This window comes from Equus asinus, chromosome 7, assembly GCF_041296235.1.
Source record: "Equus asinus isolate D_3611 breed Donkey chromosome 7, EquAss-T2T_v2, whole genome shotgun sequence".
Classification (NCBI taxonomy): Eukaryota; Metazoa; Chordata; class Mammalia; order Perissodactyla; family Equidae; genus Equus; species Equus asinus.
In genome coordinates, this window is record NC_091796.1 from 85863626 (window position 1) to 85883662 (window position 20037).

At 41.0% G+C, this 20037-nt stretch overlaps 1 protein-coding gene across 1 annotated transcript in view; it reads right to left on the reverse strand.

The window, feature by feature from the left end:
* Positions 1 to 10101, reverse strand: part of SNW1 (SNW domain containing 1) — a 29894-nt gene extending 19793 nt beyond the window's left edge. The window contains exons 1-3 of the mRNA XM_014846734.3: positions 9977 to 10101; positions 5613 to 5766; positions 3129 to 3290 (exon numbers count right to left, since the gene is read on the reverse strand). Of these exons, the coding sequence (XP_014702220.1) occupies positions 3129 to 3290; positions 5613 to 5766; positions 9977 to 9990 (330 nt within the window). The 5' untranslated portion in view covers positions 9991 to 10101. The remainder of the gene's footprint in view (positions 1 to 3128; positions 3291 to 5612; positions 5767 to 9976) is intronic.
* Between the last annotated feature and the right edge of the window lie 9936 nt (positions 10102 to 20037).

The following is a 20037-nucleotide window of genomic DNA, read 5'->3' on the forward strand; positions in this document are numbered from 1 at the left end:
AGGAGGACACCCATGGGAAGTTCCTAAGGTAAGAGAATGTGCTACACTAAGGGACCAGCAAGTAATTCCTCATTGAAGACATATATAGGGAGTGTCTGAAAGTTCTTCTTCTCCAACGACCACCTACAATGGTGATTATTTTGTATTGAAAATAAACAGAATAGCTAAAACTAGACTTTTGTGGATTTCAGTATTCTGGTCATGAGAGCTGAGGCTAAGCTAGAAAGGTAAGCAAGGGGTCAAGTATGCCATAAGGAGCTTGGTTGGTTCTTATCCTAAAAGCCATGATTTTAAATGTGCACACTTGTGCATATATGAGAGGGAGAGAGACAGAAAGATAAACAGACAAACATGATGAATTTGTTTTTTTAGGCAGACAAGACAAACGCCAAGGAGATGTGTTCAGACGCTGCTATAGTCAATCAAGCAAGAAATGATGCGGTCCTGAACTAAGTATCAGAGAAGGGAATACACTTGAGCAGTGTTAAGTAAGAGATCACGGTGAGCAAACAGATGCAGGGTCTGAGGCAAGCACCAAAGAACGGAAAGACTGCTAAGCAAAGGCTTTGTAGAGAACACGCTGGCAGTACGTGTCACAGCTGAAATCGGAATATCCTTTGACCCAAGAAGTCCACCAAGAATTCATTTTGCACGAATACTGATGTGCAAAAATGTCTGTACATGGATCTTGAATAAAGTACTGTTTACAAAACTAAAAAACTGGAAACCACCAATGCTTAAAAAAAATTAGGGCACAAGCACATCATGGAATTCTGTGTAGATTTTTTTTAAATGAAGTAGACCTGTATGTATTAACAAAAACCTTCAAAACATATTAAGTAAAAAAAGCAAGTCTATGGAAGTTATGAATATTAAAATTTCATTCATGTAAAAAAAAGATGTATACATTTGCACGTGTGTGTGGGGTGTGTTTACTGTATGTAAAGTAGGAATACATATACATAAATACCTAAATCCACAACAAAAGTCTGGAAAGATATATATCAATGTAGCAACAGTAGTTACCTCTGGGAAGTAAAGTGGGAGAAGTAGGCAGGACTGCATATACTTTTGTACTGTTGATATCTTTGACCATATGATTATTAATGCAATTTTTTTAAAGAAATCAATAAAATAAGGGGAAAAAAGGAGGACTCTCAGGCTTTTAGCAGTCAATTAGGAAGATATCATTGCCAATCACTGAGTTAGAGAACAGAAGAGGGAGATTAAGTGGAAAATTATGCGTTTAGGTTTGGATTTGATTGAGCAGTACTTTGGGGAAATCTAGATAGATGTGCCCTTGTAGACAGTAAGATATAAGGAGCTAGAGCCCAGGAGACAAATGGGGCTGGAGACACAAATATGACAGTCATCGGCATATGAGTGGCAGTTTAAGCCAAGGAAATAAATTAGATTAGTCAGAGAGAATGTGTTCTGAGAAAACAGTCTTAGAGACCTTCACCAGAGAGCTACTTCAGCAGACTGGTTGAGGTGAGGCCACCTTACAGTGAAATGAGGGAAAGGGAAGTGAAGAAATAGAGAAAGCAGAAAACAACTCTTGCAAGAAGCCTGCAGGAAAGTGGAGAAAATTAGGTGGAAATCTGGACGTAGCTAGAGGGAGCCTTGAGAGTAGTCAGGGAAAACTTTTAAAAGATGAGAAAAGCACGCATGTTCAAATGCTACCAGAAGAAGCCAACAAAATAGAGGAGGTGAAAGACGCTGTTGAGAAGAATAACAAAAACGTAGGTTATAAAGGAAACAGGAGGGATGAGGTCTGGGATACCCTAGAATACATTGGCAAGAATAGGTGTAGACAGGAGAAGAGATTTCTTATAGAGAAAAAAGGAAAAATCAAGACAAAAAGACAAGCATGGGATAAAGAAAGCCGACAGGGCCGGCCCGGTGGCGCAGCGGTTAAGTTCACACGTTTTGATTCTCAGGCGGCCCGGGGTTCGCTGGTTCAGATCCCGGGTGCAGACATGGCACCACCTGGTAAAGCCATGCTGTGGCAGGCGTCCCACGTATAAAGTAGAGGAAGATGGGGACGGATGTTAGCTCAGGGCGAGTCTTCCTCAGCAAAAAGAGGAGGATTGGCAGCAGTTAGCTCAGGGCTAATCTTCCTCAAAAAAGAAAAGAAAAGAAAAAAAAAGAAAGCGAACAATTTTCTTCCAGTATTCTTTATGCAAATATATGGGGAGTCACCTGTTAGCTGAGAGGGGCCAGAGAGGAGGAGCTAAGGCCTGGAGGAACACCAAAGGAGCCCAATTAAAACCTGAGATAGGAAGTTGCCTGACTGCATAATTGCTTTCCCCAAAACTCTGCAGCCAAGATGTAGGAGCAAGGGACGGGTTACCATTAGTGCTCTTTCAGAAAGTAAAATAAAAATATTTGGGAGAGAGAAGGGCAAAGCACAGGTACTAAAGGCTCACAAGTAGTTTTCAATTCTAAAGAGATCTTTTAACTATTTGGAGTATTTATTTATAAGAAAGAAACTAAGTCTTAAAAACAGTTCCTTGGCTCTGAGTGTAGCTGCTCTGAGATGAGATTATTTTAAGTAAATTTTATTTTTGGTTTTGGATTACTTTTAAGCAGGTTTTTGGATTACTTTTAAGATTATCCTAAATTGAGCAAGTGCCAGTTTCGTACTTAATCAAGGCAGAAAGAAGTCTGTGTAATTTGTTATATTTAAATCAACTATTAAGTATATATGTAAGTAGTTTCAAGTACATGGATGAGAGTGAGAAAAGTTTTTTATCTATTTTATAGATAAAACTAAATTTTGATTTTTTTAAGGTGCTAGGATTGGAGATTTTTAAAAATCTACTAGCTTTTAAAAAAATGTTAGTACTATAAAAGAACTGTTTTTAAAAGTAAAACAAATAAGTAAAAACCCTAAGTATATATACGCTATCATCAATTTGGAGAATTTTAAAGGAAAAGTTATCGTGGTCATGAAGCCATAACATATTGTTCATATTGTTATGAAGTCACATCTTCATTTAGCCGAAGTATACTTTACTGCTATTTTTAACATAAACTGGCCAGAGATTTATCATTTCCACACAATTACAAAAAACTCTTCACAAAACATTTATCAATGAGAAAAAACAAATCCATGAGAGGATTACCTTGTCTTTTGACTGTCCCTGTCGGGCAATTGCATCATATTTAATTTTTCCTTCAGCATCCACCTGAATGGCCAATGCATTCGACATTTTTTTCTTTCGTCCCATATCCAGTGGATACTGGGCCACATGGATCTCTGGAAAAGCACCTCCATCTCCGAAATCCTATATATTAAAAAGATAAGAAATAAAAAGAACATTTAATAGTAATTTGAGATTCAAGATATATTCATTTATTCAACAAATAATTATGGAGCCCTTATTATGCCAGATGCTAGAGATAAGGCAGCAAACAAAACAGAGGTCCCTGATCTTGTGCAGAGTATATTCTAGTTGGCAAAGATATAAAAAGCTTAATCTCTGCCTTGTGATAAATGCCTGGAAAGTACTAAAGGGACTGGAAGAGGAGCATTTTTCAATAGTGTGCTTGGGATGGCCTCTGTGAACGGATAACATGTGAGCTAAAGCCCAGATGATGAGAAATCACTCATGGGAAGATCTGAGGGAAGCATTTTCTAGGCAGATCAACCAGCAAGTGTGAAGGCCCTGCTGCAAGAATGAACTTGGCATGTTCCAGGAAACGAGAGTCCAATAGGGCTGCAGCTTATAGAGGAGAGAGAGAATTCACAAAGATCAGAGGATAGCTGAGGGGAAAAAACCGGGAATACATTAGGAGAAGACATGATCTAGTTGGGTGTCTGTCTTCTAGACTCTATAAAGAGTTCTGGCAGGCAGGGGGAATTCTTGTAGGGTGCTAAGCAACAAGTCGCAATCCAATGAGTACTCAGTTCACTAGGATCATCACTTGGAGATACATGAAAAAGCTAAGGGCACAAGCCCTTCACATTTGTAAAGTAAAAATCATCACCATATAAACAGAATACAACAAAATGACAAAATGAAAATAACTGGGCACAAAAATGAATGGTATAGGCATTTAAAGATTTTTTTTTTTTTTTTTTTTTTTTAGATTTTTATTTTTTCCTTTTTCTCCCCAAAGACCCCCGGTACATAGTTGTGTATTCTTCGTTGTGGGTTCCTCTAGTTGTGGCATGTGGGACGCTGCCTCAGCGTGGTCTGATGAGCAGTGCCATGTCCGCGCCCAGGATTCGAACTGACGAAACACTGGGCCGCCTGCAGCGGAGTGCGCGAACTTAACCACTCGGCCACGGGGCCAGCCCCGGCATTTAAAGATTTTTAATAGGGCAGGTACATTCCTTGGGACGTGGAGGAGGAAAATTTGCAGGAGTCAGAATGAATACTGGGAGTAAAAGAAAAAGGCTTGATTAAACAGGAGGAGGTCTTGGGGAGGCAAAATAATTAAGTCTCAAACGTTTGCTTTTCTCCCTAGATAAAAAAGGTGGCCAAGCACGGGAAAGTCTGCCCTAGAATGAGGCAAAGGAATATGTGTTGAACTGATGTATGGAATCCTGAGTAATTAGGAGGATAGGTGCTGCCAAGAAGTTTGTTCTTTGGGAACAAGCCAGAGATTAAAAAAAAACAACCCCATCATTCCAGATTCTTCCTTCTCCCTCACTGCCTCCAAATCAACCATCAAATTCTGTCTCTTATACCTCTTAAAAATTTATCTAATCTGGGGCTGGCCCCGTGGCTGAGCAGTTAAGTTTGCATGCTCTGCTTCGATAACCCAGGGTTTTGCTGGTTCAGACGCTGGGCACAGACATGGCACTGCTCCTTAAGCCATGCTGAGGCGGCGTCCCATGTAGCACAACCAGAAGGACCTACAACTAGAATATACAACTACGTACTGGGGGACTTTGGGGAGAAAGGAAAAAAAAAAAAAAGATTGGCAACAGATGTTAGCTCACGAGCCTTCTAAAAAAAAAAATTTACCTAGTCTGTATATTAGACATGCATTAACATTCTCAAACTGAAGACAAGAAAACAGATCAAGAGAGATCAGGATTGGCCCAGGGTCACACAAATAGTAAGTAGCAAAGCTATAATGCAAAACCAGTTATATTTTTTTAACTCCTTGTCAGTGCTCTTTCTACTATACCTAATGGGAAAAAAAATCAGGAAAGGAAATGCTGCTGAAGTTTTTCCTAGAGGTTGTCTCTTTAGTTTATGTGGTACTGTGCATGTAGGGAGGAGGAGGGAAGGAAAGGCACTCAAACGTGAAATCATTCTTTCCTTTTTTCCCTCTTACTTCCCATTATTTTCCATATACTGTAATCCCTGGATTTATAAAGGGTATGTTAGTTTCTTTTGTACTTGTTTAATAGTTTGACATAAGAAGAGGTGTAAACAGGTACAATTCTCCAGTGATCACAAAGCAGTGACAATAAGCAAGAAGGAAAAGATTAATCTTCTAAGGGGAAGTATATGTCTTGAGAGCTCACAATCAGAATTTCTATCATATTGACATTCACGTGCGGATGTTCTAAGGCCTAAATTAATTTCATAAGGGTGCTATCACACATTTCAGCACAATTTAATAAATCCAGACTGAAGGTCCCTATTTACCTCTAGTAACCGGGGTATCCAGCCTTTCCGGTACCCGTACGGGGGAGGTTCTCTTCGGGAGGAGACCAGTGAAGTCTGTCGTGATCTCTGGGATCTTGCCTTTTCTTCAGCCTCAAGCTGGTCCTGAGATAGCTGAGTAGGTGCAGGTAAAAAGCTAAAAGCAAAGACAATAAAAGTCAGAATTTTTTACAATTCTTACATTTAATTTGATTATTGCAATGTGGCCATCAGACACTATTTTCCTATAATACCTTTTCCCTTTAGCAAAAGAGCAAACTTTTCAATGATTTATGGTAGTACTCAATATCAGTCATTTTGTCATGCCTGGAAAGAAATAAGTACCCAGAGACATACAGTAAAAACATTTGACTAGGATGTAGGCAAATGGTGTCCAGAATAAAAAATTAACAGATATTTCACATAATAGACAACAACTGAGTTTTTGCTTCCACACTTCCTTTCTTGTAACAAGCAAGTAAACATTCTCAATTATCCAGGGACCAAGTGTCCAGCATACGGTTTTCTTACCAACTTTTAAGTATGATAAATGTTGTTATAGACACAGACACTCCAAAGTACCACAAAAGGATTCCAGTAGATGAGTAATAAGTTTAACGGAAAAGTCAGGATTCCTTTGTGATTTCTGGCTCGTAAGCATATTTGAGTAAGCAGTAGAGCTTATTTATTAAAAATATTTATTGATCACTTGGGTGCAGGCGCCGTGCTAGGTAGGCAATGAGACTATAAACTGAGAAAGGCAGCTTACAATCTTGTGAGGCAGAGCAACAATCAAATAATCACACAAACCTATAATTACAAATTATATTAACTGATGAAGGAAAAGAATATAGAGTGCTCTGACAGCACACACCAGAGGGATCTGATTAGTCTGGTGGTGGTGGGGGCGGGTCAGGTACTATGATGGCTAAGAGCTCAAAGTTCAAATCCTACCTCTGCCACTTACTAACCTGGGTAAGTTACTTACCTCCCTGAAGCTCAGTTTTCTCATCTGTAATGATGGATCAGAAGATTACCAACCACGTAGGGATGTTATAAATATTAAATGAGAAAATCCATAAGCCACTTGGCACAGTGTCTAAATACCATTCAATATATGTTCCATAAATATTTGAGTATTTGGAGCTGTTCCATGATTCCCCCAGTTTGGGTTAGCTGCCTCTCCTCCATGCTCCCACAAGACCCTCTGTGGACCTCTACTATAACACCTATTTTACTGTATTGCAATCATCTATTCATTTACCTTTCTTTCTGTCCCTAGACTGTGAGCAACCTGATGACAGGAACCCCGCCTTCTGCTGCTTCCATCCCTAACTCTTCAGGCATTATCTAGCTCACAGCAGGGGCTACTTAAATGTTTGCAGGAGAAATAAATTCACTCTACCCTTCGCGCTCACCATCTTTATGTCACTATAGCTTTTTTGTCTTTCCTTAAACAAGCCATCTCAGGATCTTTACATTTACTATTCCCTTTGCCATAAAATATTCTATTTACTCATTAAGAATATTTTTTCCAGGGGCCGGCCCAGTGGTGTAATGGTTAAGTTTGCGCACCCTGCTTTGGCAGCCTGAGGTTCATGGGTTCGGATCCCGAGTGTGGACCTACACACCGCTCATCAAGCCATACTGTGGTGGTGTCTCACGTACAAAACAGAGGAAGACAGGCACAGATGTTAGCGCAGGGACAATCTCCCTCAAGCAAAAAGAGGAAGACTGGCAAGAGATGTTAGCTCAGGGACAATCTTCCTCACCCCCCCCAAAAGAATATTTTTTTCCTTATAGTGCTTTTATAGAAAACTCTTGCCCAGATCTTTTAGTGCTTGCTTCTTAGCATTCATGCCTCTGCTCAATTATATCGCCCTAGAGCAGTTTTCTGACCACCTTGTCCAAAAGAGCACTCTACTGACACTTTCAGTAACTCTCTATCCCTTCCTCTTTATTTTATTCCTCCTACTCACCACCTAAAATTGCATTACTGATTTGTTCACTCATATACAGTCTGTCTCTCCTAGAACATAAGCTCTGTGAGGATAAGGAGTTTGCCTGACTGATTCAATACTGTAAAACCATCACTAGAATAGTGCCAGGCACACGGCAGACCTCCAACCAATATTTGCTAATGGAATGAATGAATGGATGGATGAATGGAGTCAAAAGTTTTGGGCTTCTACCACAGTTGTTTTCAGTAAACCATACATACCCAATACAAAGAAGGGACACAAAGTCAGTTACAAAGAAGCTAAAATATTTACTTATATTTCATTTCTCTTTTCTTTCCTTTACCTTCTGTTGGAAGAACCAGTCACTAAAACGATCAAAAGGCAGGCAGCCTGCCAAAGCAAAGAGTTTGGACAATCCAGTAAATAGGTAACCTGGCCTGGATTAAGGTCAGAACATACTTCAGACTTCCAGAGGGGCATAACTTTGTTGTTGCCTGTAAAGGATGACATTCCCACAAAGAGGCACACTCCTGGGGGTAGGGGGTACGTAAGAGGCAAACGCAAGGGTAAAGTCGACCTCAGAGGTTCTCAACTGGGGGCAAAATATCTACAATGCAGCTATTTGACAAGGTCTGGAGACATTTTGTCAGGACTTGGAGGAAGGGAGGAGAAGGGGAGGTGGTGCCACTGGTATTTAGTGGGAAGAGACCACAGATGCTGCCAACCATCTTACTGTGCACAAGACAGCTCCACACAATGAATTATCCAGTCCAAAATGTTAATAGTGACACGAGGACATCTTAGTCTACCCATTCCCCTTTACTAAAGTCAACATATTAAACACAAGTGATATTATTAGATACATAACCTTAAAAATACTTGAATTTAGAAAATTAAATCCGTATGACTTTAAATCTTTAACAAGAATCACTGGTGACACCAAGACTGTAACACATCAATATGTCAAGTCCCTGCTGTTCAGAATCCCTGATAGATCTTGAAGATAATAATGCTTCACCTGGAAACTTGAGATCAAGTCTAAAAATCAAACTGGCTAGAACTCATGCAACAAAATCAGAAAGCTAGGATGTCACGAAGACTAGCCATTTAAAGATTGCACTCTGCCACAGCAATTTTAAGCACACAGTAACCGCAACATCTCTGGTATTTCTCCTGTGTGTCCTTTTCGAATTCTACCTTTTCCACAAAACCTTTCCTCCTAACTCTACTCATCTTTGTCACTGTGCCTCCCACCTGGAGGGCACTCAAATGTCTGCTGCCTGTAACATTTACTAAAGGAAACTCTCCAGTTCATTCAGCTCACTTCATCTATTTCTTTTTGCACTTAAGTTAGCACTACACAAATAAATGCAAATAAGCACTTTGTACTGTTCTTTGTTCCATATCTGTATGCCTCGTACCACATCTTCCCTGCAGCCAAGGACCGTCAGATTTTCTTTTGTATACACACAACCCGTGGGATAAAGCCAGGCACTCAAAAGTAATTCCCAAAAGAAATGTCTCATTAAAACATTTTTAGGATTCCTAACTATCGTCAACAAGGAAAAGTACACGAGAGGAGAATGAAACGTGTTTAGGGAGCTCAAGCGGATGTCCTAAAACGATCACTTTCTTTACAACCCGCTTCGACGCTCAACTTTTCCTGCCGCGTTCGCGTGGAAAGTTTTTCCACTTAGAGCAGCCGGGTCGCGGACTAGTAGGAGTTACGTAACTCCTTGGAATCTCCCACTTAAGCATCTTTTTCTCAAAGGCGGGGACCACTTTACGTGCAGTTACCAAGGCAACCGCGAACAGCAAAAAACTGACGTGGTTTCATCTACGGAAGAAATTCGAAGGTCCAAAGTTAAAGTGCGGAGCGGCGGCGCGAATTAGTAGACAGCGGCCACTACTGTGGCTACTTTGAAATCTCCGTTCCGCGCCGGGCCCCTTTTTCTCAGGAATCCTTATTTCGGGACAGAGACAGAAGACTTCGGCAGACAAACGGCCGTAAGCCCGCTTTCACTCCGGCCAAATAAGCCACTGCTCTCCCTGCCCCATCGCGCCCACCCGAGCCGCGGACCCGAGAGAGCGCTCTCCACACCCCCAAGATGCTTAAGCCCAAAACACGTGCGACTCCTCGGCATGTGAGGCCAGAGAACTCTTCTGCCACGCCTCTGCTTTCGGCCCCACCGAGGAGCGAACTCAACCCGGGAAGCCGCTCAGGAAAGACCCCAGCTTGGGCGAGGCCTAGTCGCCCCGGCGGCCGGCGGGAGGGCCCAGCCGTGATCTCGGCCCACGCTGCTCTGCGCCCCGGGCGGGGTCACTGCGCGGAGAGTGTGGGCAGAGAAAAGAAAAGGTGGGTACTCCTAGACCCTTCCGTATCGAGGACCCGAATCAACAACCCACCTGGTGAGCGCCATCTTCTTCCGCTTCTTCCAGCGCGAGCGACAGCGCCGCGGGGCGGGTCTTTCCCCGCGACAAGGAGGGGAAAGGAAGGAGCGCGCAACGCGCAGGCGCCCTGGCCGAAGGGCCTTCTGGGATTTGTAGTTCCTTGAACAGGCGTACACTCCGGTTCTGTTCTAACCGGACGGAACGGTTATAACGGGATCAGCGCTTCAGTTAAGAAAAGCAAAGGCGTCGCTTGTACCCTATGACATGATGGGGCATTCTCTGGGCAAAATAAAGAAGTTGAGATGCCTTTTAAGCCGCTTTATTTTATTCCCCACTCAGTTTCATTCTCCTTGTAGGAGTCCCAAACACGAGAGCTTTCCGGGGACGGCAACGTTGTGTGAGAGGGTGATAGGGTTTTAAAACAATAGGAAATCGTGAGACTGGCGAATGGAGAGTTCTTGGACGCTCTGAAAACATTCTCACTCAAAACTTTTCTTTAAGCGCTGTCCCCTACCCTCCTACCCCACTCCCAAAACACTCTCCTGGGGAGATATTGTGTGATCCTTAGCAAGTAACCTTTAGAACGCTCCTTATGTGTATTATGTATGTGCGTTTTTATGTATGTATGTGTTTTAGATAGATTATGCGTTTTACATAGATTATGTGTTAAACATAATCTTTGATGAAGTGATAGGATAAGTTAAATCTGGTTCAAAACATTGGAGAGAAGTGGGTGGAGTATAGGTGAAAGGAGAGTAGCCATCAGTTTTGATCTTTGTTGAAGCTGGATAATGGAAAAATGGATGTTCATTATACTGTCCTCTCTACTTTTGTATGGGTTTGAAATTTTCCGTGATAAAGAGTAGAAACACACTTTTAATTGCAATATAGCACACGTGCAGAAAGGTGCATACACTCTAAGTGTAAAGCTCTTTGAATTTTCCCAAACCAAACACACTAGGTTGAGCAGCAGAAGCGCCCCCAACACAGGATAACTCAGTTTCTGGTGTGACAAGATGTTCTAGGTTCATCTAGTACTTTCTCTGCCCCAGACCTGGAGTCAGTCATTTCTTCAAGCAGCCCTCCTTTAAGTGGGAAAGTGATATTTTGAGAAAACAATCTGGATGCTGCAAATGTTCACTGTTACTGGGTTGATTATTGTTTGCCTTTTCGGTGGATAGAGCTAAAAAATTCACATACACATATTTTTTGAGAAAATGCATCATGCATTCATACTAATATTTTCAATGCAAATTTAGGATTACACAGTTTTTCTTAACTTTGATTTAAATGCATATCTCTTCTGAGACTCTTGGTCTAATGGCATTAACATAATTACACATTTGCTTTATCCTATTATGTATAAACTAGTTTCAGAACAACATTACTCGTATGATTACTAAACATATGCTTAATTTTAATAGTTTCTGATTTTTTCAATTCTTTTTGTCCTTGAGTATATCTCTCTAGGCATGTATAGTCAAATTACATTGCTTTAAAGTGACTTAGAATAAGTCCTCTGTGTGATTATGGGGCTAACTTGATACCCTATTAGGCTTACTTATTTGACTCTGTTTTGGATTTTTAGTAGTTGCTTTTTTTAAAAAAATAGATTTGTGAAACAGTTACATGGTTTCCAAGAGAAAATTTAGCAAACAGGTAGTACATTTAGAGAAGTCTAGATTCTTTCCCTGTCCCTTCCATCCTTTTCTCCTCCTCTCCCTATAGATAACCTTTAAAAGGTATTTTTTATGGTTTATCCTTCCATTTAAAAATATAAACAAATACATATATATATATATCTACATATATTTGTATACTTCTCTTTCTTAGACTAGTGGTGGATACCATACACACTTTTCTCCACCTTGCTTTTTTCTGTTTATAAATATATCTTGGAGATCACTCTTTTGCAGTATACAGAGATTACATTGGAGATTTTGAGCAGAGAAGACACGTGATCTGACTTATGTTTTAAAGAGATCATTATGAGTGCTGTGTTGAAAATGGACTCCAATAAGGAAGGAAGGCAACAGGGAGACCCTTGCGTGGCTTTTAGGGGAGAGATGCCGATGGCTTAGGCAGGGAGTTAGTGCTAGAGATGGTAAGAAGAGGTTGGAATCTGGATCTATTTTGAAGGTATAACCAACCGATTTTGATGATGAAATTGATGTGAGGTATAAAGGCGAGTAATCAAGGATGACTCCAAGCGTTTTTGCCCAAGCAATTAGAAGGATAGAGTTGCCATTTACTGAGATGAGAAAATTGCAAGAAGATCATTTTTTTTTTAAAGATTTTATTTTTTTCCTTTTTCTCCCCAAAGCACCCCAGTACATAGTTGTATATTCTTCGTTGTGGGTCCTTCTAGTTGTGGCATGTGGGATGCTGCCTCAGCGTGGTTTGATGAGCAGTGCCATGTCCGCCCCCAGGAGTCGAACCAACGAAACACTGGGCCGCCTGCAGTGGAGCACGCAAACTTTAACCACTCTGCCACGGGGCCAGCCCCAAGAAGCTCCTCATTTTTGTGAGGAAAGATCAGCAATTTGGTTTTGAACATGTTACATTTGAAATACCTGTTACATGGCCAAGTAAAAATGCCAAGTAGGCAGTTTATATGCAAATTTGAAGTGTGGGGGAAAGGCTTGGGCTGGAGACCTTTGGTGGCAGATGGTGTGTAAATTCATGATACCAGGTGAGATTACCTAGAGAGTGAGTGTAGGTACACAAGAGAAGTGGTCCAAGGACAGACTTCTGGAGTGAAATCCAGTGTTTGAGGTTGGGAAGATGAGGAGGAACCAGCAAAGGAGACTGAAAGGAATTCCTAGAGGTTTGATCAATAGAACTAGGAGAGAAAGCATCAGTCTTTCTTTTGGATCAGAAGCTGTAAGTTTGTAGGCTTGAGTTACCAGTATCTATCTTTCCTGGCATTATAGCAGGAACCTATAACAGGGAAGAATGAAGCCACTATGCAAAAAGGAGAGACCAGAAGGGTAAAGAGAAGGAGAGTAAGAGACTGATAGATGTTGAGACCTCTGACAACATCATGCAAGTTCCTGGATCCAGCGGTGCCTGAAGACCACACCATCTGAATATTTTTTAATTAATTGAGCCAATAAATGATTTTGGTGGCTTAAGCTGGTTTGAGTTGATTCTTTATGATTTGCAATGAAAAGGAATGTATACAATGTTTGTTTTCTTTGCTTCCATGAGATTTGTTCTTCCCCAAGTCTTAATATTTATCACACTTTATAGGTTTTGATGGTGTACATGACTGCAAGGAAGACTGACTCTCTCATCCTTGTATCCATATCATCTGTGCCTGCACAGTTTTGGGCAAGTCCTCAACCCTCACTGGATTTCAGATTCCTCATATGTAAAAGGACAGAGTGGGCCCAGATAATATCAAACATCCCTTCTAGGATCAACATCCTTTGATTCTCAATACTTTCTTCTATTTTTAAACTTCTAAAATTAACTTAATAAACTTAAAAATTTGCTTTTCCACACACTAGTGATACACACAACAACTTAGATGAATCTCAAGGGCATCATGCTGAGTGAAAGAAGCCAGGCTCAAAGGATTACATGTGCTTTCATTTATGACATTCTGTTTTTTTTTTTTGAGGAAGGTTAGCCGTGAGCTAAATGCTGCCAATCCTCCTCTTTTTGCTGAGGAAGCCTGGCCCTGAGCTAACATCTGTGCCCATCTTCCTCTACTTTATACGTGGGACGCCTGCCACAGCATGGCTTGACAAGTGGTGCCATGTTCACAGCTGGGATCCGAACTGGCGAACCTCAGGCCGCCAAAGCGCAATGTGCAAACTCAACCGCTGTGCCGCTGGGCCGGGCCTATGACGTTCTTGAAAAGATAAAACTAAAGTGACAGAGAACAGATCAGGGGTTGCCAGAGATTGGGATGGGGGAAAGCTATGACTGCCACAAAGAAGTTTTTTGGGGTGATGGAATTGGTCTGTATCCTGATTGTGATGCTGGTTACGTGCAGCTATATATGTGTTAAAATGCATAGAGCTGTACACCAAAAAAGTCGCTTTTACTGTATGGCAATTAAAAAAACAAAATTTAGGGGCCAGCCCGGTCGCACAGCAGTTAAGTTCGCATATTCTGCTTCGGCGGCCCAGGGTTCGCTGGTTTGGATGCCGAATGTGGACCTACACACTGCTTGTCAAGCCATGCTGTGGCAGGCGTCCCACATATAAAGTAGAGGAAGATGGGCACGGATGTTAGCTCAGGGCGAGTCTTCCTCAGCAAAAAGAGGAGGATTGATAGCAGATGTTAGCTCAGGGCTGATCTTCCTCAAAATAAATAAATAAATAAATAAGTAAAATTTACGAAATGCCTGGTCTAGCTCTTATTACGCTGCTGTTGTTAGAGAGGTCTCCTTAGCCTCATTCGGCATCAGCAACGTTTACTCTACACTTGCTGTGATTCAGAGCACTCCTTGGGTTCCTAGAGCCAGAGAAGTGTTTCATAAAATGTGTATTTTTAAGAAGAGTAAGGGAATAGGAGATGTGTTCATTTCTATTGCTGTGTAACAAATTATCACAAACTTAGTGACTTAAAACAACACTGTTTGTTAGCTCACATTTTTGTAGGTCGGAAGGCTGGCACAGCGTGACTGGGTTCTCTGCTTAGGGTATCAGAAGGCTGAAATTACAGTGTTGGCCAGGCTGAATTCTCTTCAGGCTGACAGTCTGAGAAAAATCCATCTCCAAGCTCATTCTTTTTTATTTATTTATTTTTGCTGAGGAAGATTGGCCCTGAGCTAACATCTGTTGGCAGTCTTCCTCTATTTTCTGTATGTGAGCTGCTGTCACGGCATGGCCACTAATAGACAAATGGTGTAGGACCCTACCTGGGAACTGAACCCTGGCCGCTGAAGTGGAGCGTGCTGAACTTAACCACTAGGTCACTGGGCCTGGCCCGTCCAAGCTCATTCTTGTTGACAGAATTTAGTTCCTTGCAGTAGTAGGATTGAGGTTCCTGTTTTGTTGGATGCTGTCAGTGGGGCCACCCTCACCTCCTAAAGGCCATTCTCAGGTTCTTCCCACATGACTCCTGTAGGTATTTCACACCATGGATGTTTGCCTTCTCCCAGGCCAGCAGAAGCACGTCTCTCTGACTTTCTCTTCTGCCACCAGCCAAGAGAACTCTCTGCTTTTAAAGGGCTTGTTGATTAGGTCAGGCCCACCCAGAGAATCTCCTTATCTTCAACTCAGCCGTGCCATATAACATAACACAATCAGAGGACTGATATCTCAGCACGTTCACAGTCCCACGGATTATGCAGGGCAGGTACCCGGAGTTGGGGAGAGGGGAGGAGGAAATCTTGAGGGAGATCTTAGAATCCTGCCTGACACAGGATGTAAGCCAAAGGAAAAAAAGCTATTTTGGTAAATGCAGGATTATTGATGACATTGTGTAGTGTAACAAGCACGGTCTGGGAGTGTAAAGATATAAATTTGAGCTGGGCTTCCCAACAAGCTATGTTATCATAGTAAGGCACTTAACTTCTTTGGGCCCCAATTTTATTAATTTTAGAATGCTGATCATGTTACCTGCTTTATGTGTATGTATCTTAGAGTGATTGTGAGACTTACTTGAGGTAATGCAGGTGAATATATTTTATTCAACTCTAAGGTACTGTGTAAATATATTGGTTATTAGAGTTAACATTTTGGTTGACAGTGATCTGCTTTCACCTCTGCTTCAGGAAAGTATTATTTCTAAAAAGGGAATAAAAGAGGAGCAAATTAGAGAAGGTCCCAGAAGCCAAGATCAAGGAGCTTAGATTTAATTCAGCAGGTGAATGGGAACTGAAGGAGGATTTAAATAGGGGGCCTGGGTCAAAAACTGGCAAGAAAGATGATTCTTAAGGCAGAATGGGTTTCTATGGTGATGAGAGAGAAAGGAGGCCGCCGAGGGCAAGGTTAAAATAATTAACATGGGAAATCAGTAAGATATAGACCAAGACCTGGGGTGAAAGAAAGGGATGGAGAAGAGTCTTTACAATCCTCTCATTTTTCAGAGAGGCATATGCATGTGAAGCATTTCTACCAGTCATGGTCCCTTGCTGTCCTTGGGGTGTATAGAGAATAGCAAGTGACTTTAATAGCAGTCTTAGCAAAACTTAATTAAGAAGGCAAATCTACTGCAAAAGTAATATGCTATTATACCCCAAGGCCAAGTACTTTATTCAGTTTCGTGGGGGAGGGGGTTTGTGTTCAGCTGTGCTGGATCTTCCTTGCAGCATCTATCCCTCATTATCACAGGCAATTAGCAGCTGCCTGCTCATAGCAGAGAGCCCAGTGCGGGCCAGAAGTGATGCTGCTACAGGTTGCAAGGAACAATGGACTCACTCCGCTCGTGGTATTCCAGATGGAGGGTGGGATTCATCCTCAGAGAACCTAGGGCCTAACGTGATTCCTAACTAGCGGTGGCTCCAGAGCCACAAGTGACATAACTTGTGAGGTGGTGGGGTGGAGCTGTTGAACACACATTCTGGAGTCAGCTTTCCTGGGTTCCCATGCCAAGCTCCTTTATTTACTAGCTGTGCATCCTGGGCAAGTCACTTACCTTCTCTGTCTCCGTTTTCTTACTGGCCAAAAAAATGAGGAAAGTAAATATAACCTATTTTCATAAAGTTTTCGGGATGAGTAAATGAGTTAACCATGTAAAGAGCTTAGAACTCTGTCCAGCATAGAGTGAGCACTCAAAAAATAGTATTTTTTCTGGCCTTAATAACATTTATTAAGCTTGAACTTCAGATTTTGCATCTGTAAAGTGAGGCAATTGAACTCAATTTTATTTCTAGGGTAGCTTCCGATTAATATTCTATTCTTCTATATGATGAATGTTTTTATTTACTGCAATGCCAGTATTTTATGCTCTGATGCTGTTATACTTTAGTTATCGCTGCTTTATTTATATTCATTCTCTGGTGAAAAGTAACATTACCTCACCTCACTTTCATATGCCTTCCCAATCTTTAAAATTTTTTTTTCTTAAAGATTGGCCCTGAGCTAACATCTGTTGTCAGTGTTCCTCTTTTCTTCTTCTTCTTCTTCTCCCCAACCTGCCCCTCAAGTACATAGTTGTATATTCTAGTTGCAGGTCCTTCTGGTTCTGCTATGTGGGACGCCACCACAGCACGGCTTGATGAGTGGTGCTAGGTCCGCGCCCAGGATCCGAACTGGCAAAACCCTGGGCCCCAGAAGTGGAGTGCACGAACTTAACCACTCGGCCACAGGGCTGGCCCCTAAAAATTTTTTTAAATCAAAGCATTAGTTTGTATTATAGTTAAAAAGGCGAGACTTATGCGTTATTTAGTACCTGGAAAAGAAAAAGTGTACCTTTATAATGGCGAGATCTGGCCATCATAACTTTAGCATCACTAACAGATGGACAGTCTGACATTAGGTGCTTCCCCAATTGACTGATCAAGTCAGACCTAACTTCCAGTTCATAAAAAATTCAGGAGATAGAGGAACAAGTTAAACAGCATGAGGAAACGACCAGAAAAGCCCATAATGTGAGACATGCTACAGGACAACTGGCCTAGACGCCTCAAAATGTCAATGTTATAAAGAAAAAAAGTTATAGAATAGATGAAAAGAGACTAAAGAGACTTACCAAATGCAATGAGTAAAAGCCTCATTGGATTCTGGTTCAGTTGGGGAAAACTATAACAGATATTCTTGGGACATTTGGACAAATTTGAATACAGACTCATAGTAGACTACATGATGGAATTTTTGCTAATTTTCTTAGCAGTATTAATGACATTGTGGTTAAGTAGGAGAATCTCCTTATTCTTAGGAGATGCATGCCAAAGGGTTTGGGGATGAAATGTGTGCAACTTGCTTTCAAACAATTCAACTCAACAACAGCAAAAAGTGTGTGTGTGTGTGTGTGCTCGTATGTGTTTACAGTGAAGGAGGGAGAGAGGGAAAGGGAGGGAGAGAGAGAAAAGCAAATATAACAAGATGTTAACAATTGGTGTCTAGTGAACCTAGATGGAGGGCTGTATAGGTGTTTATTGAACTATTGCTTCAACTTTTCTATACATGTATGAAAATTTATGTAATAAAAATTACGTAAGAAGAGCAAAGTTAGAAGACTAACATTTCCCAACTTCAAAACTTACTACAAAGCTATAGTAATCCGGACAGTGTAGTACTGGCATAGGGATAGACATGTAGATCAATGGAATAAAATGGAGAGTCCAGAAATAAACCTACATGTCTGTGGTCAACTGATTTTGGACAAAGGCGCTGCTATGGTATGAATGTGTCTCCCCCAAATTCATATGTTGAAACCTGACCCCCAGTGTGATGGTATTAGGAGGTGGGACCTTTGGGAGGTGATTAGATCATGAGGAAGAAGCCCTAATAAATGGGATTAGTGCCCTTATAAAAGGGACTCTAGAGAGCTCTCTTGTCCCTTCCACCATGTGAGGACACAGCAAGAAGGCACCATCTATGAGCCAAAGGTGGACCCTCACTGGACAGCAAATCTGCAGGTGACTTGATCTTGGACTTCTTGGCCTCCAAAGCTGTGAGAAATAAATTTCTGTTGTTTATAAACTACCTAGTTTATGCTATTTTGTTGTAGCACCCTGAATGGACTAAGACAGGTGCCAAGACCACTCAATGGGGAAAGAATAATCCTTTCAAGAAGTGGTGCTGGGAAACAATATCCACTTGCAAAAGAATGAAGTTAGATCCTTACTCTACACCATATATAAAATTAACTAAAAATAGATTAAAGACTAAAATATAAGAGCTAAAACTATAAAACTCTTAGAAGAAAACATAGGGGTAAATCTTCATGATCTTGGATTTGGCAAGGGATTCTTAGATATGACACCAAAAGCATGATCCGTTAACCAAAGAAAAAATATATAAATTGGACTTCACAAAAATTAAAAACTTTTATGCTTCAAAGGACAGTATCAAGAAAATGAAAAGACAATCCACAGAATGGGAGACAATATTTGCAAATCATATATCTTATAAGAAACTTGTAGCCAGAATATATAAAGAACTCTTACAAATCAACAACAAAAAGGTAAATAATCCATTAAAAGAATGGGCAAAGGATTTGACTAGATGTTTCTTCAAAGAAGATTTATGAATGGCCAATAATCACACATGAAAAGTTGCTTAACATATTAGCAATTCAGGAAATGCAAATCAAAATTGTGATGTGATACCGATTCATATTTACTAGGGTGACTAAAATAAAAATTAAGATGACAATAACAAGTATTGATAAGGATGTGGAGAAATTGGAACCCTCATGTATTGCTGGTGGGATTGTAAAATGGTGTAGCCACTTTGGAAAACAGTTTGGCAGCTCCTCAAAAATTAAACATGGCATTACTATATGACCCAGCAACTCCACACCTAGGTATAAACCTAAGAGAATTGAAAACATATTCCACATAAAAACTTGTACACAAATGTTCGGAGCAGCCTTATTCATAATAATCCAAAAGTAGAAACAACCCAGATGTCCATCACTTGATCAATAGATGAACAAAAATGTGATATATGCATATAAGGGAATATTATTTGGCAATAAAAAGGAGTGTAGTACTTTTATATGCTAAAATATGAATGACCCTTGTATGAATTTGGGCAACTTTTAAAGTTGGAGGGAGCAGTCCACAAGAGATTATTTTCACTTCTAACACCAATTGCAAGTTTGGGAGTTCCTAAAGCTGCTCTTAGGTTTGATAATTCATTAGAAGGACACACAGAACTCCTGAAAGGTATTATACTCGTGGTTTATTACAAGAAAAGGATATAGATTAAAATCAGCCAAAGGAAGAAGTGCACAGGGCAGAGTCCAGGAGGATTACAAACGTAGAGCATCCAGTTGTCCTCTCTCTGTGTAGCCAGGACAGCATCACTCTCCCAGCATCGATGTGTGACAATTCGCAAGGAGTACCGCCAGCCATGGAAGTTCACCTGAGCCGCAGTGTCCAGGGTTTTCACTGGGCCTCCACCACGTAGGCATGACTGATTGCCCATGTGGCTGACCTCAGTCTCCAG